Here is a 24,926-nt window from a genome sequence, read left to right on the forward strand (position 1 = left end):
AGGCTCCGGGAGTTGGTGATGGACAGGGAAGCCTGGTGTGCTGCAGTCCATGGGATTGCAAAGAGTTGGACACAATTGAGTGACTGAATTGAACTGAACAGGCATCTGAAAAAAACAAACAAACATGATTCTAACCTCTTCAAAGCCTTTTCTCTTTCAGATTCACGACTGTGTTTCTGCAGATTGGGGCATTTATGCTAATAGTTCAGCTAGACTGAAAAAGAAAAAAAGCTTGAGTCAACTGAATACTGCTAATATGATTTAAGCATTTATTAAGTTGGGGATAAACAGCTAAATTTAGATTAACTTATGATTAATATGTTTGGCGTAGCTCCTTATATAATAATAGATGAAATACAATTTTGAATGTGAAGATACATACCATTGTTTAGTATCTTTTAAAATATGGTTGCTATTTCCTTTTCTTGTTCAAAAGAGGGAAAGCATTCCATGTGTATGTTACAGGAAGAAGATGTAATCCTACCGCTCCTTTATCACAAACCTCTCTGGAGGGGGAGCTAGACAGAAGCCAAGCTGGTTTTGTTGCTTATGTCTTCTGGTTGTGTATGTATTGCGGCTGGACAGGGGTTTGGTAAAGGACAAGAGTAACTGTCCAAACATGTTGCTAGAAAGAAATCTACACACACTTGTTGACTTCTGTTTCAGGTCTCCCAGTCACAACAATGCCAGGGTTTACATTTTTTTGTGGATAAAAGCAAATAGGGGTTAGACAAAATTCTTTGTCTAACATGTTGCCAGTGCACGAATTTTGCAGAGGACTCAACTTGTTCACATTTAAACAAAGCTACACCAACAGAACATAAAAAACACCCATGTTGTGTACCAGAAAAAAATGATCCTTAAAGTTTCCTGCTCCTCCTATCCAGCCTCTAGGGAAAGTTTACCTCTCTATTCTTGGTTTGTGTTAAGTCATATAATGCTTTGCCAAAGCCCACCCCTATCATGCAGAACTAAGTGGTAAGACTTAAACCATCTCGCCACTTACTGAAAGAACTTGAAGAGTTCATTGGCACCAGGTGGTGATCTTTCCTTCATTCTCTTTCCAGCCTCTTGCCTATAAGTCCTAGAATACGTTGGAGAGCCACCATGGGTGGTGTGCATGTCTAGATGATTCCCATTGGTAATACCAGGAAGATGCAGCAGTTGAAACCTGAAAGAGAAAACCCATCCCTCCCCTAAGAATAACACGTAGGGAGGAACCCCCCACAAACACACACAACCCCCAACACACACACTGAAGCCAAAACTCTAATAACAAAGGGAAAAGTAGCTATGTGGTGGTATAGAAAGTTCCTTTTTGCATTCGCCATTCTCTTTGCCTGGAATGCAAGTAGAAAATTTTTTCAGGAGTCAAAACTGTACATTACAACAATCCTCAATACCTGGATCCTCTTTGCTCCTCCCTAATTTTCTTCCCTAGTCCCATTTCTCTTCCTTTCAGTATTCTTCTTTTCTGTATGCATCTCCACTGTGGATCCCTTTCCTCTTTTCTTCCCTTCCTTCCTTTCTTCCTTCCCCCACTACCCCAATTTCTCTCTCTCATTCACTTCCTACTATGTGTCAGGTATTGTTCTAGGTTCAAGGGATAGAGCAATGAATGAAACCTAGAAGACTCCTGATATTGTGGCACTTATATTCTGTAGCGGGGTGGGGAGAATGGAGGGGGGAAAAAGGCAAAATAATAAATTTCAGGAAACAACAAGAGCTTTGAAGGGAATCAAACTGCATAAAGCGATAGAGGACCTGGGAATTGGGAAGGGATAAGAATGCTTTAGATGGGATGAAAAGTCTGTTGGGGGAGGAGGGTTTAAATTTTAATTGAGATCTGTATACAGGAAAGATTCGGCTAAGAGAAAAGCATTCCAGATAGACAGAATGGCAGTGCAAATTCCCTTTGTGGTAAGAACCAATGTAACAAGTCCAAGGAAGTGAAAGAGAGCAGGTGTGACTATAGCTTGGAGAAAGAGGATGGAAGTTTTGCAGGGACAGGTCACATCTGACCTGGAAGGTAATGTAGGGGTTTGTATTTTATTCTAAGTGTGATAGGAAGCCGGGTCCTAGCAAAGGGATGAATTATTTATCCAGAACACTATCCATTATTTTGTCCCTTTGTATTCTCCATAGGCTAGCCCTATAAACACTTCATGACAGTGAGGCAGACATAGAGGACTTACTACATAAAGGAGTCTGGGACACACAGCAGGTGACAGATGTGAGAGCCTCTGCTTCACTCGACCTCCTGTCTACTTCACCCATCTCTCTGAGCTACCCTGTTCCTACATAAGTATGCCATCTGTCCTTCTTTTTGGTAAATTAATCATATGCCTTTGGATTTTCATCTGGTTTTACCCCCTATTTGTTAACATAATACTTAAAAAAAAAATCACTCATTTATGTTTCTGCATAGGTCATCAGGGAAAAGATCATGAAAATTTGTTAATTTTTTTTATGGTTGCCATGGGGGGAAGGATAGGGGGAAGGAATAGTTAGGGAGTTTGGGATGATCATGTACACACTGCTATATTTAGAATGGATAACCAACAAGGACCTACTGTATAGCACAGGGAATTCTGCTCAATGTTATGGGCTAGCCTGGATGGGAAGGGAGTTTGGGAGAGAATGGATACATACATATGTATGCCTGAATACCTTCCCTATTCATCTGAAACTATCACAACATTTTTAATCAGCTACACCCTAATACAGAATCAACAGGTTTTTTAGGGAAGAAAAAAAAAAAAAGAAAATCTGTTAAATTTTAAAGCAGAATTCCACATTCATTGCAGATCGATGACTCACAACAATGCTGTAATCCAACTACTGGAAGCCACAGCACATCTCCATTGCAGTTATATTAAGTACTTTAAAATTACATCTCCAATCATCTTTGACATAGTCCCAAAGGTATTTCAAACAAAATCCAACCTAAAAAAGACAGTGTCAGTTAATGAACATTTCTCAGCAAATTCATGTGGTCAGGATAAAAATATCCAAATGGTTCGTGTGACTTTAAAATTACCCAATTTTGTATCATGTCACCGTAATTCAAAATGCATCATCGTATATATAAAAATCCCACAATAATCAAATCCAGTTAGAATGTCTCTTTACACAAATTAAGTTACCAGTTAAATAAATTCCCTCAAATGAGGACTGTATCCAAGGTAAATTAAATTAATCCTATCATTATATTCATCCTACTTGTATTCTCTAGTTGCACTGTAGTATTCTCACTTTTTAAAAATTATGACAGTAGAAAAACACACACACACAATTCAAATGTTTCCATTTAAGAAATATAAGAAAATCAGTTATGAATTGTTAGGCAAACAGCCCATACTTTTTTTTTTTCCAGCCCATACTTTTGAATGGCTACCTTAGGACTCCACAACAGTGTGAGTGTGTGGGTGGTTTTGATACTATTCACCATATCAGAAAAATCCAGCTATAGAAATGAGAGAAAACCAAGGCTTCTTAGAATGCCTCAGTGAAATGGTTCATTTATTTGAACTGATAAGTCTATGCAAATACGCTCAGTCACAATAGGGAGCTTCTTAGATCTGACAATAATTTAAATTCTGAAAAGTATGCAGGACTATTAGATACCTTCACCCTTCTGGTTAATTATGTCCACTGATACTGGCAGGGGACTTTAGTTTCTCCCTAGCCCCGTGCTTAGGATTAAATGAGAGACCTCAGCTTTGGTGTAAAGCTGTCAGCAGTCCTAATCCAAGACAACGTACACAATTTGGACTCTAGGAATGAGAGACAAAAGGAAGGGTGATCTAGAAAGTAGGTAGGAATAAAAGTGGGTAGGATTGTTACTTCTGCAGAAAATGTCCAAGGATGGCAGATTCTAGTTAAGATCAATGTGGGAAGATGTCTTAGTGTGTAGGTAGGAAAATAAGACAAGACAAAGATAACCTCAGCCATCAAGAAGGAAGGAGTCACAGGAAGGGATGTCTGTGTGCAGTAGACAATGGAATTAGAAAGAGCAGAAATGAAAACCAGCAAAGATTCTGATCTAGGGATTAGCTAGCTTAAATGTTCTATCATTGGACACAAACTTTCCACGAGGAGATCTAATCATTAATGCAACAAACTCAAATTAGTTCTAGGTTGGGGGTGGTTCTGTTCTCAGACATGAGGCTGAACCTGTTACTGGGGTGGGGTTGGAGGGATGAAACGGTGGAATCTGAGCATCTCATTAAGTCACCTAGCAGCTCTGGTCACTTTGGACATTCCTGGAGGATACATAACAGCTCACTATAACAACACAACACACACAGGCACCTGTTTGTTCCCCAAGACCAACACCACAGTGAATTTTTACCATCTTAGCTTACAGAGACACTATTTCATCCAGGTTACAGATTTCACAAAAGAGAATTTGACTACATAGATATTTATAAAATGAATGTGGTTGAGAAAAAAGTACAGGGGCTTGAAGTCAGAAAAGCTACTACATTCCAGTCCTCTCTGCTGCTGTTCAGCTGTGTGAAACTGAAGAAGTCCTTTAACATCTCTGGGCCTCTTCGTTCATCTGTAAAGTGTGGTGATGAAGCCCTGTTACTCCCTTGATGTTCTCAAGCAGATTCCAAGACAGTAGCTCACTGTGAAAACTTAAAGCAAACAGAAGACGTGGCCCTGAAACACAGCAGAGAGCTGCTTGAACTCTAATGTAATCACCCACCGCCATAAGGACTCTGGCCACTGGCTTGCTAAGTATTGTCAAACGACATTTATTTGTAACTTTTGAGAAAAGTAATTTTCAGATGCTAGTCTTGGAATAGGCTCAACTGGAGTCTTAGATCATTTTCAGTTTGAATGAACAATTCTTATTTTGGGCTTGGCTGGAGGTGGGGCTAGATGAAACTGAGCTGTATATCCTTCGAAAGTCACAAGGAAAAGTCAACCTTTATTCTAGTAGTGTTTGGTCAGGAACAGCTGCTCCCTAGGTGTCAGCCCTATACCCCATCTCACACTTTAAATATCACTAATACCTTTATCCAAAATACACTTGAGTTTTATATGCTTATTATAGGAGAGAAAAGAGCTAATAGTCACCAAATGCCCTTTATGAGATAAGCACTTGCGAGTGTTTTACACATATTCTGTCATTTAATCCCCAAGGCAACTTAAAAGGGTAGATATCACTGTCCCCATTTTACAGGTGAGAAACCTGAGGCTCAGAGTGTTTATAACTTGCCCAAGTTCACACCACTAGGACATGACAGAGATTTGATATAAAAATTCAGGTCTTCTGACTTCAGTCCCTACTTTTTCTTCTGTAACATCATGCTATAGAAGAAAAAGAATGAGAGTGAATGATTAGCCAGCAAAGTTGGGGAAAAGGATATGCTATTAGTAAAGAGCTCACCCATTCTACATCATTCTGCAATGTCCAACTTTCAAAGAATCAGAATACGATAGAAATCTTCAACATTAAATTGAAAACTAAACATAAGCAATCTGACTTGATGATCCAGAAGGTGCTTTCAGATCTTGCTGTGCCTTAAAGTTCTCACAATCAAAATTGATTATCAGTGCAATACAGATGTGTGGAAAAGAAAATGCCAGGTAACAGTAGCCAGCTCATCTGCCTCCAAGATGCCAGGCACTATGCAGCTTTTATTATGTCATAGCAAGGAAACAAATAGAATCTATCAACATGGTCCTGCCTCTTGGGATATATATCCTAAATATATATCCATTCTTATTCCCAGTGAGAAAGAAGTCACTATAAGAGAATCTCACCTTTCATCATTCATATTCTACCTTCAAAATCCTAAACCAGTTGAACCACTGTGCACAATAATTTTGGCAGTCACAAACTCTGTCACGAAGCAGAACGAAAAACAGGAGAATATAAGTGGCATTTAAATGTCCATCATTGAGTGGGTCAGACTGCATGAGGCAATGTGGCTGTGTGGAGGGCGAGAGGTCTGGGCCCACAGTGAACAGCTTGCCTCTGCCTGAGGGTTACCCAAGCACACGTTCTTGACTTGTATTTAATCTCGGCCATCCCAGTGCCTATATCCCTGGCAACCTGAAAACAATGAAATATCTGCAAGCAACCAGGTCCAAATAAAGAGCTCAACAGTTGAATCTCCAAGAAGTGGCCAGTTTCAGAAAGGCATTTCTTGGCAGGCTAGAGCAGACTGGGGTGAAAGTTGTACCGAAGGCTGGAGAAGAGTCCGATGTGTTTCACGAGATTGGGCTCCACCACGTAGGCCCGTTCCCCCTTGGCCCTCAGCAGTGAGTACAGTGCCATGTCCTTGCCGAAGCCCTTGTGGCAGTAAACCTGGGACAGGTAGGTGAGGGTCCGGCGGGCCGCGGGGGCAGGGAAGAGCATCGCGGGCGTGCAACACTGCGAAGCGGGGACCACGCTGTACAGTGAAGGGCTCAGCCGCCGCAGCTCCAGGAAGTAGTGCCGGCCCACCAGCTCCACCAGCCCCATGCTGTACACGGAGAAGAAGAGCATGACGGGCCAGCTAAAGCCCGGGCGGCTGGCAAACCGCGTGTACATCCAGGTCAGTAAGGGCCCCAGCAGCATGCCAACACCGACCCACTCCAGGATCCGCATGGGCTCCGGGTTGATGTAGTGCTGGAGCCTCTCGGGGTGATAGAGCTTCAGATAGAGGGCATCTCGGAGGTGCGGCTCGGAGAAGCGAGCCCGCAGAAGGTGCTCCAGGACTGGGAAGATCTGCTCCTCTGGGACGGCATCATCTTCCACCATCAGGACGTAGTCTGGGTTGTAGGTCTGCAGGGAGGATTCCAGACAATAGACGTAGTCCTGCTTCTCTTTCTCAAACGAGTTGGTGGAAGGGTCGTCGCCATAGTCGTCCTCGGTGCCCTCATAGCGGTTGGCCACGGGGACGTACTTGGACAGCAGCTTGGCATCAAAGTGGCTCACGCTCCGCTCCACGTTGCACAGGAAGAGCTGGTGCCCCTCGCATTGGGGGCCACACTGCTGAAGGAGCCGGTGGAACTGGGATACCACCTGCAGGACGTAGTGGAAGCCAGGCTGCCTGTCCACAGTGATGATGGTGATGACCAGCCAGGGCCGCGGCGTGGCCTGCCAGACAATGGGCACCGAGCCATTGGCAGAGGGCAGCTCCTCAAAGTAGTGCAGGGCGGCTTCACCTTCTTTCAAGCTTTGCTGTAGGAACTCTTGGCTCATTTGGTTCAGATGCCAGTGGCGCAGGTAGAAGTAAGAGTGCAGAAGCCGGTGACAGGCCAGCGGGGCCAGCAGACCGAAGGTCACCACTGTTAAGATGAAGAGCTGGACAGCAGTGCTGCCCCAAGAGAGCCGCCTCAGCCTCCGGAGGAGCATGGCCGCTGGAGAGGTTGACATGCTCATGAGGTCGACTTCTGGTCAGGTCTGGTCCCAAGAACAAACCATCCTGGACCGCAGGCCAAAATCACTGCAAGTCAAACCTAAAGAGGGAAGAAGCAAAGAACGGTACAGGGCTTGAAAAAAAATCCAGGGATGGAACTCAGCACATATCAAACCAGAAATTCTTATTCTAGTCTGTGTTGCTGCTAGAGACCCAAGGGTTTTCTCCCATACTCTCTTCTGAGGGTGTATCTGTTAGTGATCTCTGGGGTTCTTTGATCATTTCTATGAGTAATGAAACCTTGGTGCATTCAACCAAGTCCCCACACCTACAGACACTTAGTTAAGTGTCAGAAAAATAGTGTGCCAGAAAAATCACCAGAGAGGCTAGTAAAATCGTTATTTCAATTCAACAGCTACACAGACACAGGTTCTTCCAACCGACACAAAAATAGCAAGGCTTGACCCAAAGGAAAAACACATTTAGAGTAAGTTCCAAGGTAAATACACTGCAAGTACTTGTTGACTGACTGTACATAGTAATTTCTAAAAACTCTGTCTTCTTTTGTATGTCCCAAACAAGAAAGGGACTATTTAGGATTCCCTGAAATGTCTTTATCGACATTTTCCATTCCTTTTTTCTCTAACTTTATGTAACTAAACTCAAAATTTCATATTAACTTAATCCTGATTGGTCTTCCATTTTATGTTTTATAAAACTACCATGGGAACCAGTCAGAGACAGGATCTCCCTACATATGAACTCTAGAGCCCCAGACTTTGAAACGGGAGGAAATATCTGAAGGAAGATGTATGGGCAGCTTTTTGTGAGGTAGGGAAAGGGGAGGCAGAGAGGAAGATGAAAAAGTTGGTCCAGCCTGGTCCAGAAAGGAATGTAGCAGGAGGTCTTCTCTCAGAGTTCAGGCCTGAGGTCAGGCATGCGCTGGAGTGAAAATAGCTCAGTCACTTTGCTTGGTAAAAGGTCACTTCAACTCTCCACATCTCTCCACCTCTAAAGTGGAGGTAATAATAATACCCATCTCATAGGGTTACTGTGAAGATTAAGTGTGTTACAGAGCAAAATAATACAGAGTAAAAATGCCATTAAAATATATCCATATGGGGATTTCCCTGGTGGTCCAGAGGTTAAGACTCTGTGCTTCCACGGCAAGGGGAACAGGTTCAACCTGTGGTTGAACTAAGATCCTACATGCTGTCCAGCACAGCCTGTGTTCATGTATGTATATACACATGTGTGTGCTCAGTCACTTCAGTTGCGTCTGACTCTTTGTGACCCCACGGACTGTGGCTTGTCAGGTTCCTCTGTCCATGGGGTTCACCAAGCAAGAATACTGGAGTCAGCTGCTGTGCCCTCCTCCAGGGGATCTTCCCAACTCAGGAATGGAACCTGCAACTCCTACATTGCAGATGGCTTCATCACTGCTGAGCCACTCGGAAAGCCTATATATATGTGTGTGTGTGTGTGTGTGAGATACACACACACATGCACAGACTGTACATACAAACTTAGTAATAGGAGTAAGAAGGTCTAAAATCCAAAGGAAAATAGACTTGCACCCAAAAACAGAACTAAAAGGACAAAGCCAGTATGACACCAGTAAGGTCAGTGTAAAATTAAATGGTGTCTAATAGAATAAAGGCAAATCTCTTACCTGAGAAGTATAATAAAGTTTGCACATATTGGGAAGAAAATGGCCTAGCTTGGGAGTTATCTTAAAGAACTGCCCAGGTACCATATGAGGTAGCTGTGGTGCAGTCTCTAGGACTCTCATACATTTCCCCCTCCGTGGGCACACAGAGAGATCACATTTCCTAGCCCACCATCTTCAGGTGGGGTCATGTGACTCAGGCTTGCCAGTAAAATGTGAGCAACGTGACAGGCATGACTTCCAGGCCACGGTAACTGAGAGCAGTTGTGCCGTCTTGACTTTCTCTTTCTCCACCTGCTAGCTGGACAGCCTGTGGATCTAGAGGAGGGAGGAGCCACTAGCTGGCGTGAGCCTGGGTCCTTGAATGACTGCATAGAACTGAGGTCTCTCCTACTGCTCACCTCCCAGCACCCATCCAACCTAGAGTGGGACGTGTTGTCAGTCATACACAAACTGTTGTATCTAGCCACTAATGATTTTTTGACTTATTACAGTGGTTAGCCTACCCTGCCCATTGTGTGTGTGTGTGATGCACACACACACACACACACACACACACTCTCACTCAGTCATGACTGACTCTGTGAGCCTATGGACTGTAGCCCACCAGGCTCCTCTGTTCATGGAATTCTCCAGGCAAGAATATTGGAATGGGTTGCCATTTCCTCCTCCAGGGGATCTTCCCAACACAGGGATCACACCTGCATCTCCTGCATTGGCAGGTGGATTCTTTACCTCTGAACCACCTGGGAAGCCCACCCTGCCCATTAGAGTTATGTAAAATACCAAACCTCTCTCTATGGTATGATGACATAGTAATTCAAGGAAGTAGAGAGACAAGTCTCATTTCAGCAACAGACGCAGATTATATTGTGGGGCCTCAGAGGTGAAACAGACTATCCCAGTACTAGTAAGGACCTGGACAGGGCTCTCCAGATCCCTATTAAAGAGGGAAATATGCAGGGAGAGGTGTGAGTAGTGTGCAGTCCTTGCTGGGATGTGGACTTCCAAAGTACTGCAGATTGGTAGCATCTCCCTGTGATCTGTTCAGTCACATGGTTGCACATCCCCACGGCCTCAACCAGTTCCACATCACTACCAGCGGAAGCCAAGGACCAAAGCCTTAGTTGGTCTTGGGAATGGAGTCATTGAGGTGGTTTCCTGTTCATACTGTTCTACCTTGCTAAGGGAGCTGTAACCACTTAAAGAAGGAACAAAATGCAGTCAATGAGATAAGACATGCAGGTCAGAAAATGCCAGGCACATATTAAGTGCTAAGATGACAGTGCAATTATGATGACAATGCAGAGCTCAGGGTTTGGTGTAAAACTGCCATCCAACCTCCTTCAACACCCTCTTCCAGTAAGTTTTTGGTAAAATAAGAAAGTGACACTCTTTAGTCCAAATAAGTCCCAGGGTAGAATATTCAAGGAGTACATGTGCACATACACAGAGACAATTATCATTTAAGAATATGAATCTGATCATGTCATGCTCCTGCTTAAAACCATTCTTATATTTCTACTGCTCTTTTAATAAGATCTAAACATCTTATTGTGATTCAAAAGGCCCTTTATGATCTGGACCCTGCCCTCCCTTGATATCTTGTTCTACTGCCCTCTTTGTATGTTCTAGACTAATAAAGGCTAGAGAGTAAGTATTTTAGACTTTGTGGCTCACACACGGTCGCGTATTCCCCTTACATTATTTCTTTTTTTAACTCTTTGAAAAAAATGTAAAAACTATTTTTAGCACTCCAGTCACATCAAAACAGGCTGTAGACCAAATCTGGCCTGCAACTCATAGCTTACCAACCCTATGCTCTAGGCTACGACTGTCCAGTGGAAATATACTGTAAGCCATATATGTAGTTAAAATTTTTCTAGCAGCCACAATAAAAAAGCAAAACTAAACAGATGAAATTCATTTTAATAATGTATTTTAACACAACACATCAAAATTATGATTTCAACATGAGACCAATATAAAAAATTACAAATGAGGTATTCTATATTCTTTTTTCCATACTAAGTCTTTGAAATTCAGTGTGTATTTTATATTCACAGCATATCTCAATTCAACATGAGCCACATTTAAGTGCTTAATAGCCACATATAGCCAGTGAGCAAGGCAGCTCTAGATATGCTGATCTTTCAGAACATCAACTGTGCTAAGCTCTTGCCCATCTCCTGGCCTTTGCTCACTCAGCTCCCTTACCCTAGTACATTCTAATCCCCACACCTTTCCCTGCCTCTTCATATAGATAGCATTTTCTCATTCTGTAACACAGTCTCCTAGATGAGCTGTTTAGAGGAGTAGGTCCTATGTTTATAGGACCTACTATATAGGTACTCATGTGGTTTGCGTTAGCAAAATGGGAGTTGTAAATTGGCACAACTTCTGTAGAATTAATTTAGAACTATCTAATAAGACACACTGGGGCCTCCTAGGTGGCACTAGTGCTAAAGAACCTGCCTGCCAATGCAGGAGACATAAGGGATATGGGTTCGATCCCTGGGTCGGGAAGATGCCCTGGAGGAGGGCACGGCAACCCACTCCAGTATTCTTGCCTGGAGAATCCCATGGACAGAGAAACCTGGCAGACTATGGTCCATAGGCTGCAAAGAGTTAGACATGACTAAAGCAACTTTGCATGCACACACGCAACAAGACACCCTAAAGCTCAGCAATTCAATTTCTAGCATTCTTTCCTTAATATATATCCTCAAGTGTGAGGAATGACTTGTAGCACCATTTAGAAGAGTAGAATATTGCCAAGCACCCATCAATTGAGTGAGTCAAACTATGGTACCTCCAAAGAATGGGATACAGCTACCCATTAAAAGAAGCAAACTCAGGGAGAGACAAAGATGACAACATTTAATGCTCCTGATCTTTCCTCTTCCCGTGGACATATTGAATGTACAGCTGCACAAGGAGAAATTCCTTCTAAGAGAAATCCAGAACCTGGCTGAGTGACTCCTACACATCAGGCAAATGAGAAAATACCCACGTCAAAACAAGCTCTTACCATCAATCCCAACCTGGCACAGTGCCAGTCAATTGGGACTAACACACCCACAACAACCAGCTGGTCCCTGAGTGAAAGATTTGGACCACATACACAGAGCTCCAACTTTCAAGGCTCCCCACCTGATGGACAGGCCCCGAAACACCTAGCTCGGAAGACCAACGGGGCACGCATCCATCAGACCAACAGGAACAGCAAAGAAAGCAGCAGTTCTTAATGGGTATGTGAGCACTCCCCATCCTGAACCCCAGGTCTCAGCGCTGAGAGAAAAGGCAAGAACACGCTCAGCTCCCAGCCTCCCCGGTGAGGGTTTCCTGAGCACTCTACAAGCTACTCCCTGAGTGTGTGGCGTGTTGCAGAGCCAGGACATCAGAAAGAAGACTGTTACAAATTTAAGTTTCCTTCATGGATCACAGCCTTGTCAGGGCGAAGGGGCTTGCATAACTCAATGAGCCATGCTGTGTAGGGCCACCCAAGTCAGACAGGTCACAGTGAAGAGTTCTGACAAAACACGGTCCACGGGAGGAGGAAATAACAGCCCACTTCAGTATTCTTGGGGCTTCTCTGATGGCTCAGACGGTAAAGAACCTGCCTGCAATGCTGGAGACCTGGGTTTGACCCCTGAATCAGGAAGATCCCCTGGAGAGGAAATGACAGCCCACTCCAATATTCTTGCCTGGAGAATTCTTACCTGGAGAGGAGGTGCCTAGTGGGCTACAGTCCACGGGGTTGCAAAGAGTTCGACACAACTGAGTGACTTTCACTTTCCAGTATTCTTACCTGGAGAACCCCACGGACTGTATGAAAAGGTAAACAGATATGACACCAGAAGATAATCCCCCCAGTTGGGAAGGAGTCCCATATGCTACTGGGGAAGAGCGGAGGGCAGTTGCTAAAAGCTCCAGTAAGAATGAAGTGACTGGGCCAAAGTGGAAACGATGCTCAGTTGTGGATGTGTCTGGTGGAGAAAGTAAAGTCTGATGCTGTAAAGAATAATATTGCATAGGAACCTGGAATGTTAGGTCCATGAATCAAGGTAAATTGGAAGTGGTCAAACAGGAGATGGCAAGAATGAACATCGACATCTTAGGAATCAGGGAACAAAAATGGATGGGAATGGGCAAAATTAATTCAGATGACCATTGTATCTACTCCTGTGGGCAAGAATCCTTAGAAGAATTGGAGTAGCCTTCATAGCCATCGAGAGAGTCCAAAATGCAGTATTTGGGTGCAATCTCAAAAACAACAGAATAATCTTGATTCGTTTCCAAGGCAAAACCATTCAATACCACAGTAATCCAAGTCTATGCCCCAACCACTGGTGCTGAAGCAGCTGAAGTTGAACAGTTTTATGAAGACCTCTAAGACCTCGCTGCTGTTGCTGTTAAGTTGCTTCAGTTGTGTCTGATCCTGTGCGACCCCATAGATGGCAACCCACCAGGCTCCTCCATCCCTGGGATTCTCCAGGCAAGAATACTGGAGTGGGTTGCCATTTCCTTCTCCAATGCATACATGCATGCTAAGTCGCTTCAGCCGTGTCCAACTCTATGCAACCCTATGGACAGCAGCCCACCAGGCTCCTCGGTCCACAGGATTCTCTAGGCAAGAATACTGGAGTGGGTTGCCATTTCCTTCTCCACACAAGACCTAGACCTAATACCAAAAAAAAAGATGTCCTTTCAATCACAGGAGATTGGAATGCAAAAGTAGGAAGTCAAGAGATACCTTGAGTAACAGGCAAGTTTGACTTTGGAGTACAAAATGAAGCAGGGCAAAAGCTAACAGTTTTGTCAAGAGAACATGCTGGTCATAGTAAACACTCTTTTCCAACAACACAAGAGACGACTCTACACATGAACATCACCAGATGGTCAATACCAAAAGAAATCAGATTACTGATGCTTTTTGCAGCCAAATATGGAGAAACTCTATGCAGTAAAAACAAAACCTGGAGCTGACTGTGGCTCAGATCATGAGTTCCTTATTGCAAAGTTCGCACTTAAACTGAGGAAAGTAGGGAAAACCACTAAGCCATTCAGGTATGACCTAAATAAAATTTCTGATGATTATGCAGTAGACATTTCAAATAGATTCAAGGGATTAGATCTGACAGACAGAGTGCCTGAAGAACTACTGACGGAGGCTCACAACATTGCACAGGAGGCAGTGACCAAAACCATCCCAAAGAAAAAGAAATGCAAGAAGGCAAAGTGGTTGTCTGAGAAAGCTTTATAAATAGCTGAGGAAAGAGGAGAACAGGAAGGCAAGGGAGAAACGGAAAGATATAGCCAACTGAATGCAGAGTTCCAGAGAATAGTAATGAGAGATAAGATGGCCTTCTGAAAGGAACAATGCAAAGAAATAGAGGAAAACAATAGAATAGGAAAGACTAGAGATCTCTTCAAGAAAACTGGAGATATCAAGGGAACATTTCATGCAAGGATGGGCACAATAAAGGACAGAGATGGTAAGGATTTAACAGAAGCAGAAGAGATTAAGAAGAGGTGGCAAGAATACAAAGAACTATACAAGAAAGGTCTTCATGACCTGGATAACCAAGATGGTGTGGTCACTCACCTAGGGCTGGACATCCTGAAGTGTGAAGTCAAGTGGGCCTTTGGGAGCATTACTACAAAAAAAAAAAAAAAAAAAAACAACCAAAACCCAGTGTAAGTGATGGAATTCCAGCTAAGCTATTTCAAATCCTAAAAGATGATTCTGTTAAAGTGTTGCACTCAATATGTCAGCAAATTTGGAAAACTCAGCAGTGGCCACAGGACTGGAAAAGGTCAGTTTTTGTTCCAATCCCAAAGAAGGGCAATGCCAAAAAAGGGCAATGCCAAAGATGTTGAAACTACCATACAACTGTACTCATTTCACATGCTAGCAAGGTTATATTCAAAATCCTTCAAGCTAGGATTCAGCAGTAAATGAACCAAGAACTTCTAGATGTACAAACTGGTTTGCGAAGAGACAGAGGAACCAGAGATCAAACTGTCAATATTCACTGGATCATGGAGAAGGCAAAAGAGTTCCAGAACAATGCCTACTTCTGCTTCATTGACTACAGTAAAGCCTTTGACTGTGTAGCTCACAAACAAACAATGGAAAATTCTTAAAGAGATGGGAGTGCCAGGCCACCTTACCTATCTCCTGACAAACCTGTATGTGGGTCAAGAAGCAACAGTTAGAACTGGACATGGAACTACTGACTGGTTCAAAATGGGGAAAGGAGTACATCAAGGCTCTATATTGTCATCCTACTTATTTAACTTCTATGTAGAGTACAATCATGCAAAATGCCAGGCTGGATGAATCACAAGCTGGAATCAAGATTGCCAGGAGAAATATCAACAACCTCAGGTATGCAGATGATACCATTCTAATGCCAGAAAGTGAAGAGGAACTACAGAGGCTCTTGATGAGAGTTGAGAGAGGAGAATGAAGAAGTTGGCTTGAAATTCAACATTCAAAAAACTAAGATCATGGCATTTGGTCCCATCACTTCATAGTAAATAGATGGAGAAAAAGTGGAAGCAGTGACAGATTTTCCTTGGACTCCAAAATCACTGGGGAGCCATGAAATTAGAAGACACTTACTCCTTGGAAGGGAAGCTATGACCAACCTAGATAGTGGATTAAAAAGCAGAGATTTCACTTTGCAGACAAAGGTCCATATAGTCAAAGCTATGGTTTTTCCAGTAGTCATGTACAGATGTGAGGAGCATCAAAGAATTGATGCTTTCAAACTGTGGTGCTGGAGAAGACTCTTGAGAGTCCCTTGGACTGCAAGGAGATTAAACGAGTCAATCCTAGAGGAAATCAACCCTGAATATACATTGGAAGGACTATTGCTGAAGCTGAAGCTTCAGTACTTTGGACACCTGATGCAAAGAGCTGACTAACTGGAAAAGACTCTGATTCTGGGAAAGACTGAAGGCAAAAGGAGAAGGGGGCAGCAGAAGATGAGATGGTTAGATAGCATCACTGACTCAATCAGTGGACATGAATTTGAGCAACTCCAGGAGACTATAGTCCATCAGGTAGCAAAGAGTCAGACACAACTTAGTGACTGAACCACAATAACAACAGATTTTTAAGCACTCTCGGCACCTTCCACCAGTTTACCAGTCTTTCTAGTGTCCTCTGAATTCTCAGTAATGGGGTTCTGAGAGACTAAAGGTTTTCCCCAGTCCTCCCTTTTAAATGATTTGAAGAAACATTTCTCCAGTTGGGGGTGAATCTCTTCCAATTTTAATGGACACTGGGGCCACACTCTTAGTGCTCAATATAAAGTGCTAATATATATATATATATGAGATATATAATATACTTATTATATATTTATTGTAAATATATATATGTATATAAAGGGCTAATATTAGCCCACTAATATAAAGCAGTGTCTGCCTTGGAGTACTGAAACTTCAAATAGTGGAATCTCTAACAACCAACAAGAACTTTTCATCTCTGAACCTATTCCCTTTGGTTTAGGCCCTTTGAGAGGTACACATTCTGTTCTCCTTTGTCCCTCTGCCCTCATCCATTTATTAGATTGAGACTTCTTAGAGAAGTATCATACCAGAATTTCTTTATCCCAAAAAGGGAAAATAATTCTAGAATTTGACAGTAGTCATCAAAGTAACCAATCATCTAAATTAAATGACCTTTGACGTCTTTTAATTGTCTCAGCTCTGACAATCCTAAAACATATTCTGAAAACAGGGATCATTTGTCCTGTTGAATCAGCTACCATCCTCCTATGGACAAAATCTCCAGCTGACACTGGCAAAATTTACAGCACACCTCCCATCACAATTCAGATAGATCCCTCAAAACCCTCTTCCTAGCATTAATCAATACCTTTTAAGTAAAGAAGCCCATAATAGAAGATTACGAGTCTCAAGTCCTCATTATCCCTTGTACTAGTTCTTCTAATGTTTCTATCTGACCTGTTAGAAGCAATTAGGTCTAGGACGGAGGTTTATCCAGGACCTCTAAGTAATAAACAGCACTGTTATCCCTCTGGTTCAGACCAAAGAATAAACCAATCCTACCAGAGTCACTAAAATTTCTAATCCTCATTACTGTACATGCATTAAACCATAGGTCTACTGACAAAACGGTAACATTCACAAATCAGTTATTGGTGGGGAAACATTAACTAAGCTACAAAAAGTGCCTACTCCTCACTGTTCCACTTGCTGAAGTACAACCTGGGGAAGTCTGTTCGTAATGTTCCAGGACACTTTAAACTGCTTAAGGATGACCGGAGGTCTGTCCGATAATTTCATACAACTTGCTCTATTTCATGGATATAAATATGTTTCAGATATGGTCTGTATATTTTTTGAACTGATGGGAAGCCTTCCCTTGAAGACAGGCGGCTGCCTCTTCTGTGACTAACGTCCTTTTGGAAAAGATTATTCCTCCCTAGGGAACTCGTCCTGAACCTCAGTGACTGAGGAAGCTATTTCACTGGTCAGGTACTTTGACAAGTCTGCAATGTTTGGCCAGTTTCACACTTTCACTGTGCTTACCACACTCAATCCTCTGGTTTCCTCAAACTAATATCTGTATGGCTCAATTAGAAAATCTGGTGAGGCCCTCCAACAAATGGCCAAAAGCATTGTTGTCAGTCTTTCTAAGTCTCAGATCCACTTCTCTAAGAACTCAAAAGCTCTTACACTGAGACAGTCACAGGGCACCCAATGAACTCGGCTCTTGCTTCTTTTGACCCACAACTGATAAAAGGAGAGATACTCCAAAACTGCAGAGGCCTAATTGCTTCTATTAAAAATATCAATGTGTGGTAGAGCAACGTTTTCACCGCACACTCTTGGGAGATGAAAACCTTAAGCATCACATCTTACAATCTGGAGGTTTCATCTAGTGAAAAAGTCACCTCCAGAAATACTCCTCAGTCTCACTGGAAATGTCCCTATCAGGTCCTTGTGCTGCCAAACTCCAAGGAATAGACTCTTGGATACCTGTGACACACCTAAAGAGAGCATAAAACCCTAACCGTATCTGTACATCATCTATTGACCTGAAAGTAAAGATTTCTTGGAATTGAAGCAGATGACATCTGATGAGACACCTTTCTTAAGATATCTGGACCAGTCCTGTTGGATGTTTGTCACCAAATCATTGATAATGACACAACACTTCAAATGATCTCTAATGTCAATGATCCTTTTTAAAAAAATATATATTGTTAGTTTCATTTACTTATTTTTGGCTGCATCCAGCCTCAGTTGTTGGCTTGAGGGATTTTTTTGTTGCAGTGGGAGGGCTTCTCTCTAGTTGTGATGTGTGGGCTTAGTTGCCCCATGGCATGTGGGATCTTAGTTCCCTGACCAGGGATCACATCCACACCTCCTGCATTGGAAGGTGGTTCTTAACTGCTGGACCACCAGGGAAATCCCTAATGTCTATGATATTGATAACACATGAACTTTAAATGAAAAGTGCCTGAGCGTTCTCCCTCCTACCCCTCATTGTTACTCACTTAACAATAATTGTGACCTTAATAATTAGACTCCTAATCTATTCCCTCCAACATGAGACATAATACCTGGAAAAGGTCTTTCCTTACATTGAAGAACAAAATGCCTCTGAAAGTAGAAAATCTGACACTTGATCAGCAATGCTTTTGGAAACAGATCTTCATCAAAAGGGGGAGGTGTAAAAAAAAAAATTTAATAAATAGAAAACTCAATTAAATAGAGCTTGAGGACCAGAAAGGGGAGCTCTCAGGTCCTAGAATGACAGCAGAGAGTCACCAGGAAGAAGAAAGACTTCCCTTCTTTCCTGGCAAGGACTCAGCCAACAAAAAGTCATGGGCTCTTAGTTTACTATTGCCTTCCAACATTCTTTTCCCCCTCCATAAAAACACTTGCCTTTTCTTGATGTGCAGAAACTTGCACATGACTCACCATGATTGTAGATCCTGAATTGCAGTTCTCTGCTGATCATAAATAAACCCATCTTTGCTGGAGAAATAAATGGCAATCTATTTGTTTCAGGTCACACCCAAACAGAAATAATTTCTTTTTTTCTTCAAGTTCTAGGGTTCTTTACATGAACTTTCATTCCAGAATATTCATTTGTCCCCTTCTACTTTAAACTGCATCTATTTATAGCTGCCACTTATTAAGTTCCTGGGCTTCCCTGGCGGCTTAGCGATAAGGAATCCACCTCCTAAGGCAGGAGATGAGGGTTCAATTCCTGGGTTGGGAAGATCCCCTGGTAAAGGAAATGGCAACCCACAAAAGGCCTGGGAAATCTCATAGAGGAACCTGGTGGGCTACAGCCCACGGGGTCACAAAGAGTCGGACACGACTCAGCGACTAAACAACAACAGTTAAGCTCCTACTACGTATCCAAGTTCTGGACTAGACTTACGTATATTTCTTCTGACCAAAGAGCAACTCTCAAACATTAATAGAACTAATCTCATTTAAATGGAAAAAACATGCTACCATGGTGAAAGCAGGGAATTCAAACACAGGAAAAATTTCAAAGCTTATGTTTTTTATATGGTGCATGCTGTCTTGCATGGCTTGATTCATGGCCTGTGATTTACAACCTAGTGGGACTTATAAACCCCTATTAGTAGACTCAGTTTGATTTATCTTTGATATCCTTCACAGACCCAGAACAGGATTCTTTGCACAGAAAAGGTTTATTGTTTGTTAAGCAAATAAGTGACTTCTATAGGCCTTAATTCCTAAGATATAAAATTGGGAGTAGCAAAGAGTCTGGTCATATAATGTGCAGAGATCAACTTACTTGGAAATGCTTGCTAAGCACTTCTTATGGGCACTGTTTCAAGCATCGCTATCCTCATAAGAAGCCTATGAGAAGTACTATTATTAAATCCATTTTATATCTGAAAGAAATTAAGGCACAATTAACTTGTACCCAAGGTTAGCAAAGCTTTAAATAGGTGGCAAAACTTGAAAAGCAAGCAGACTGTTTCCAGAACTCATGTTCTCAAACATTATGTAATATTGTCTCTGCATAGATTGGAAAGCCAAGAAAATCAACTGGGAGATGATTAGAAATGGTACAGACTTTCAGAATGTGTTTGGTAGCAGAATTAGTGTGCAAAAATAATATATGCTATGATCTGTGTGTGTGTTCACTCAGTCATGTCTGACTCTGTGACCCCACGGACTGTAGCCCACCAGGCTTTTCTGTCCATGGAATTTTCCAGGCAAGAATACTGGAGTGAGTTGCCATTTCTTGATTCAGGGGATCTTCCCAACTCAGGGATCAAACCCAGGTCTCCAGCATTGCAGGCAGAGTCTTTACCATCTGAGCTACCAGGGAAGCATATATATATATGATATATGATATATATATATATGATTGCTTTCATATAATCAGGCAATTACTAATCAATGGGATAAAACATCTGTCAAAATGGAAAAAAAAAGAAACCAAAAATATCTAGAATAAACTTAAAAAATATGTAGAATATACACTTCTATAAAATCCCACTGAAGGACACTGTAAAAGTCTAATAAATGGATAAAAATAACATCTTCCCTGCTGAGAACCCTCACTAATAAAAGAGGAGATGGAGGTCTCTTGCTCCAAAATCAATCTCTACATTTAAGATAACATCAATTCAATTTTCTTCGAGAGAGTGAGCCAGTACAGTAAACGGGCACTTTTATATAAATTGGTGTGACCTTTCGAGAGAAAGTTTGGATGGTATCTACAAAAATTTTATATCTGCATGTCTTTTGACATAGAAATTCTACTTCTAGCAATCTACTCTGCAGAAATGCCAACACATGCTACCAAACATAGACAAGGAATGTTCACAGCAATTTTGCTTGAAAGTAAGAAAGAGAGGGAGAAAGGGGGGAGAGGAATAGATGGAGGGCAGGGCATCAAGATGGCTAGACAAACTACAGGGAAGGCTAGACAAACTACAGGGAAAGGAAATGGCCAACAACAGGGAACAATGGTTAGACAATTACACATGGGGATGATACGGACACATTAAAAAGAAAAAGAAGGGTTTAAATCTACTGACATTTAAAAAGCCTTACCTAAATCTCTGCTGTGGACTGAATGTTTGTGTCCCCCATCCCCAAATTCATAATCAAAATCTGAATACCCGATGTGATGATGTTTGGAGATGGGGTCTTTAGGAGATGTTAAGGTCATGCCCATGGGACTTTTTTGCTGGGACTAGTGCCCTTATTAGAAGAGACAGAAGACAGCTTGCTCGCTCTCTCTCCTCTGCCAGTGAGTACAAATCAGGAAGGCAGCCATCCATAAACCAGGAAGAGGGCCACTTATCAGAACCCAACTATGCTGGCACCCTAACTCAGACTTCAGACTCCAGAACTGTGGGACATGAATGTTCTTCTGCTTAAGCCACCCAGTTTATGGTAATTCATTGTATAGAACCAAGCAGTTTGAAAGTATCTAATTGAAAAATGTAAACTATATCAGTGCAAATTGTAGAAAAGGGTACATGGTATGATCATTTTATTTTTAATCTAGTGTATAATTTAGTGAAGACGAGATGAAGGTATGAGGGATGGAGGATTCCTCTCTTGCTTTCTACCCTTCTGAAAGCACATGCATTACTTTTATGATCATAGTTTAAAGTTTAATTCAACCAATACTGAGTCTTGTACCAGGCACTGGGGTAGTGAAAGTGCCACTCAGGGGACCTACCCTCTGGACCCCAATTATCAAAGATCCAATAGGAATCCAAAGATTATTTGTTTCTTTTGGTGGAGCAGGGACAGGATGGATAATTTGACCAAAGTGTGGGGCTTCCCATGTGGCTAGGTGGTAAAGAATTCTGACAATGCAGGAGATGCAGGAGACTTGAATTTGACGCCTGGGTTGGGAAGATGCCCTGGAGGAAGAAATGGCAACCCACTCCAGTATTCTTGCCTGGGAAATTCCATGAACAAAGGAGACTGGTGGGCTACAGTCCATAGAGTTGAAAAGAGCTGGACACAACTGAGCAATGGAGCATGCACACAAACTATATCTTAATAAAACTGATTTTTTAAAAAGCCAGGTGGATGATACTGGGTAATAAAAAAGATATTAAATTTGTTATAAAACTTCAGTAATTAAAATAACAAGGCCCTGGCACTGAAATACACTGATAGACACATGCAAAAATCTACAGACATAAATATATAATAATTTAATATACCATAATTGTAGCAGTCTAAATCAGGCATAAAAAATGAACTTAGCTTTGCAGCAACTGGCTACATTTACAAAAAGTAATTGGCTCTCTACTTTACATCTTAAATTAGAATAAATGACACATTAAATTTTTTCAACAAAAGCTTAAAAGTACCTGAAGAAAATATAGGTGAATATTTATACAAACTCGAGTTAGGAAAGGCCTTTCTCAGCAAGACTCTCAAGCAGAAACCATAAAGAAAAGAATAGAACTGAACGGCCGAAGATGAAAAGCTGACAAAAAAAAAACAAAAAAAAACAAAAAAAATATGTTGATATACAGCAGAAGCCAACACAATATTGTAATTATCTTTTAATTAAAAATAAATCTTAAAAAATTAGGCAAAAGACTGCAACACAGATGACAGAATTACTATCAGTACTTAAATGTGTAATATATAACAAGCACTTAAAAAATCATGAACAGAAAGATACTCTGACTGAAAGAGGTAATAAAATAGTCAATTCACTCACACAAATGCAAAACGCCAATACAGAGAGGAAAAAGCTGATTACCTCTGGGTAATCAGACAAACTAATTGAAATAAGTTTTTTTTGCCCATGTTACTGGTTTAAATGTGTGCATGCAGAGAAATATTTAAGATACCTTGGAAAACAACAATCTAGGAGATGAAGTTTTAAGTTTTTATTTTCTTCTTTACATTTTTCTATTTCTTGAATGTTTTGTAATAAGCTTATCCTTTTAAAAAATTCTAATTTTAATAACGTTAAACAAACATGGTTTTATCTTCTCACCTAAAATATCTGGTGCCGGGGACTCTAGAAATGCATTCCTAAAAGCCAATTTCCCCTTAGAAGGTTTAGTTCTCTAGGGGAAATGCGCGCACGCGTGCGCGCGCACACACACACACCTGCAGGTTTTTGCTAATGGTCCGCATAGTGAGATCATCACTGGATCCGCCCTTGTGTCCCTTCACCTCCAGGGAGAACGGCAGACAAGCAGGGGCTGGCGGGGTCACACCCACGCTCCAGTTCTCGCCCTGGATACTGCGGGCGCAGTGCGGCAACTGGCAACGCCCGCACACAGAGACGAGGAAAAGGGCGAGGCGAGCCGTGGTGGTCCTAACGACCCCTCAAGGAAAGAGAATGGCAGCGGAGGACCAGAGTCTCGGATTTAGCGTCTGCCACCGACCTTGGGCAGTCCCCGCGGCGCTCCGGTCTGTTTCCCTACCCGTAGGAGAAAACTAAGTCTAAGTCACGGCGTTGCCTCCCGGGCGTCCTGTCTTTCCCGGAGCTGGGAAGGACGCCTTCCTCTGCCCCGTTGACCTTCCTCGGTCTCGCGGCTGCAAGGTCGCCTGCAGAAACCCACCGCCGCAGCAGAGCGTGTGTCCGTGCTCTGGGCTGGCCCGAGGCGCCGGGCAGACATAGCCGCGAGCGGGCGGCCATTAGGCGATCCACCCTTAGGGTGCTGGGCCCAGTCAGGCTAGGCAAGCAGCGGAGTCTTACCTGGACTCGTCCATGCCCGGCTCCCGCCTTTCCGTCGGCCTAGCGGCGCCGAGGAAACAGGCGAGGGGTAGGGAGGTGTTCTTGCTGCGACACTTAGTCATCCCTGCGCGGATGCCGGCCCAGGCCGTGCAGGGGACGCCCTTCTGGGGTCTCCACATTCCTCCCGCAGGAAGCAGCCGACCCCACGAGCGGGGCCGCAGTGAAGCCAGCCCGCCAAAGCGCACCGCCGGGGGCACAGGCCCTCCCAGGCTCGCCAGCCCCGGCAACTGCTCTCCGCGCGCCGGCTGCAGCAACCCTAATCCATTTTCCCTCGCTCTAGAGACATCTCCCGGGTGGCCGCTCTGGTCATGATGCCAAAGGGCAGAGCAGATCGTTCGCAGCGGGAACCTACCGGGTGAGGGCGGTTTGCTCGGTTCTCTGAGCACGCTGACGGCCACTGCCGAAGTCTCCTAGGCTGTCTGGCTCATGACCACGGAGGAGCCATCGCCGGACCTTGAGGCCTCGGAGGAGCGGGCGCCGCAGGACTTGGACGCGCGCGGAAGCCTCACCTCCCACGGCGCAGCTCTGGCGCGGTCCCCTCGCTCTGGCAGGCCATGTGACCTGCGAGCAGGGGAGCGACCGCAGCCCCCAAAAGCCAGCTTGGGGAAAAAAGGACGGCAAAAGGCGCCAACTGATGGGCAGAAAGGGAAAAGCAGGCTCCGCGCAAAGGAGGTTGAAATGCTGGAAGGATTAAGTATCTGCATGGTTCACAGTCCCAGCTGGCCATTAAACGTGTTCTCTGCGGCAGATTTGTTTTCGCCAATAATAAAAATAATAGCGGACACCGCTTCCACCCCTAATCCCCACCGTACCCCCGTTATGCCAAAGACGCTGTATGAAAACTCTTTCACTTTACTCCTGTACTTTAAGAGACCATTAATTTGCAAATGAGGAAAGAAAATTTGAGAAGGTATTTACGAAGTGCAATACTCCAAAAGCCAGAATATTTTTTCATTAACAACAACAAAAACCGAGAAAGGTTTGCTCTAATCAAGTTACCTATCCATGAAAGCCTCAAGGCTTTCTTTCATGCATTGAGGTCATTGCTGAGCTTCACCTCTTGAAAATCATTTACTCCATAGGCTACAAAAGTTTAATAAAAGATCGAATACATAACTAGGTG

At 43.0% G+C, this 24,926-nt stretch overlaps 1 protein-coding gene across 7 annotated transcripts; it reads right to left on the reverse strand.

Annotated features, from left to right (window-relative positions):
* Positions 1-246: 246 nt before the first annotated feature.
* PGAP4 (post-GPI attachment to proteins GalNAc transferase 4) lies at positions 247-24,379 on the reverse strand. 7 transcript variants are annotated; one of them, XR_006266691.1, is made up of 3 exons: positions 24,156-24,377; positions 5,779-7,461; positions 247-1,171 (listed from the first exon to the last, which is right to left on the reverse strand). XR_006266691.1 is itself a non-coding variant. In XM_043453693.1 (3 exons), the coding sequence occupies exon 3, from the start codon at positions 7,382-7,384 to the stop codon at positions 6,173-6,175; it is 1,212 nt and encodes a 403-aa protein (XP_043309628.1). In that variant the 5' UTR covers positions 7,385-7,461; positions 14,639-14,690; positions 24,156-24,379; the 3' UTR covers positions 247-6,172. The 7 variants fall into 7 exon arrangements, 4 of the variants coding, with proteins under 4 accessions (XP_043309628.1, XP_043309629.1, XP_043309627.1 ...); XR_006266690.1 differs by having other exon boundaries at positions 247-2,946; XR_006266689.1 differs by having other exon boundaries at positions 2,821-7,461.
* Positions 24,380-24,926: the final 547 nt, after the last annotated feature.

The sequence above is a fragment of the Cervus canadensis genome, chromosome 30, assembly GCF_019320065.1.
Source record: "Cervus canadensis isolate Bull #8, Minnesota chromosome 30, ASM1932006v1, whole genome shotgun sequence".
In the NCBI taxonomy this organism is placed as follows: domain Eukaryota; kingdom Metazoa; phylum Chordata; class Mammalia; order Artiodactyla; family Cervidae; genus Cervus; species Cervus canadensis.

Bases quoted from the DNA above. Each gene is read 5' to 3' on its own strand.
- PGAP4 (XM_043453693.1), bottom strand. From the start codon at position 7,384: ATGAGCATGTCAACCTCTCCAGCGGCCATGCTCCTCCGGAGGCTGAGG.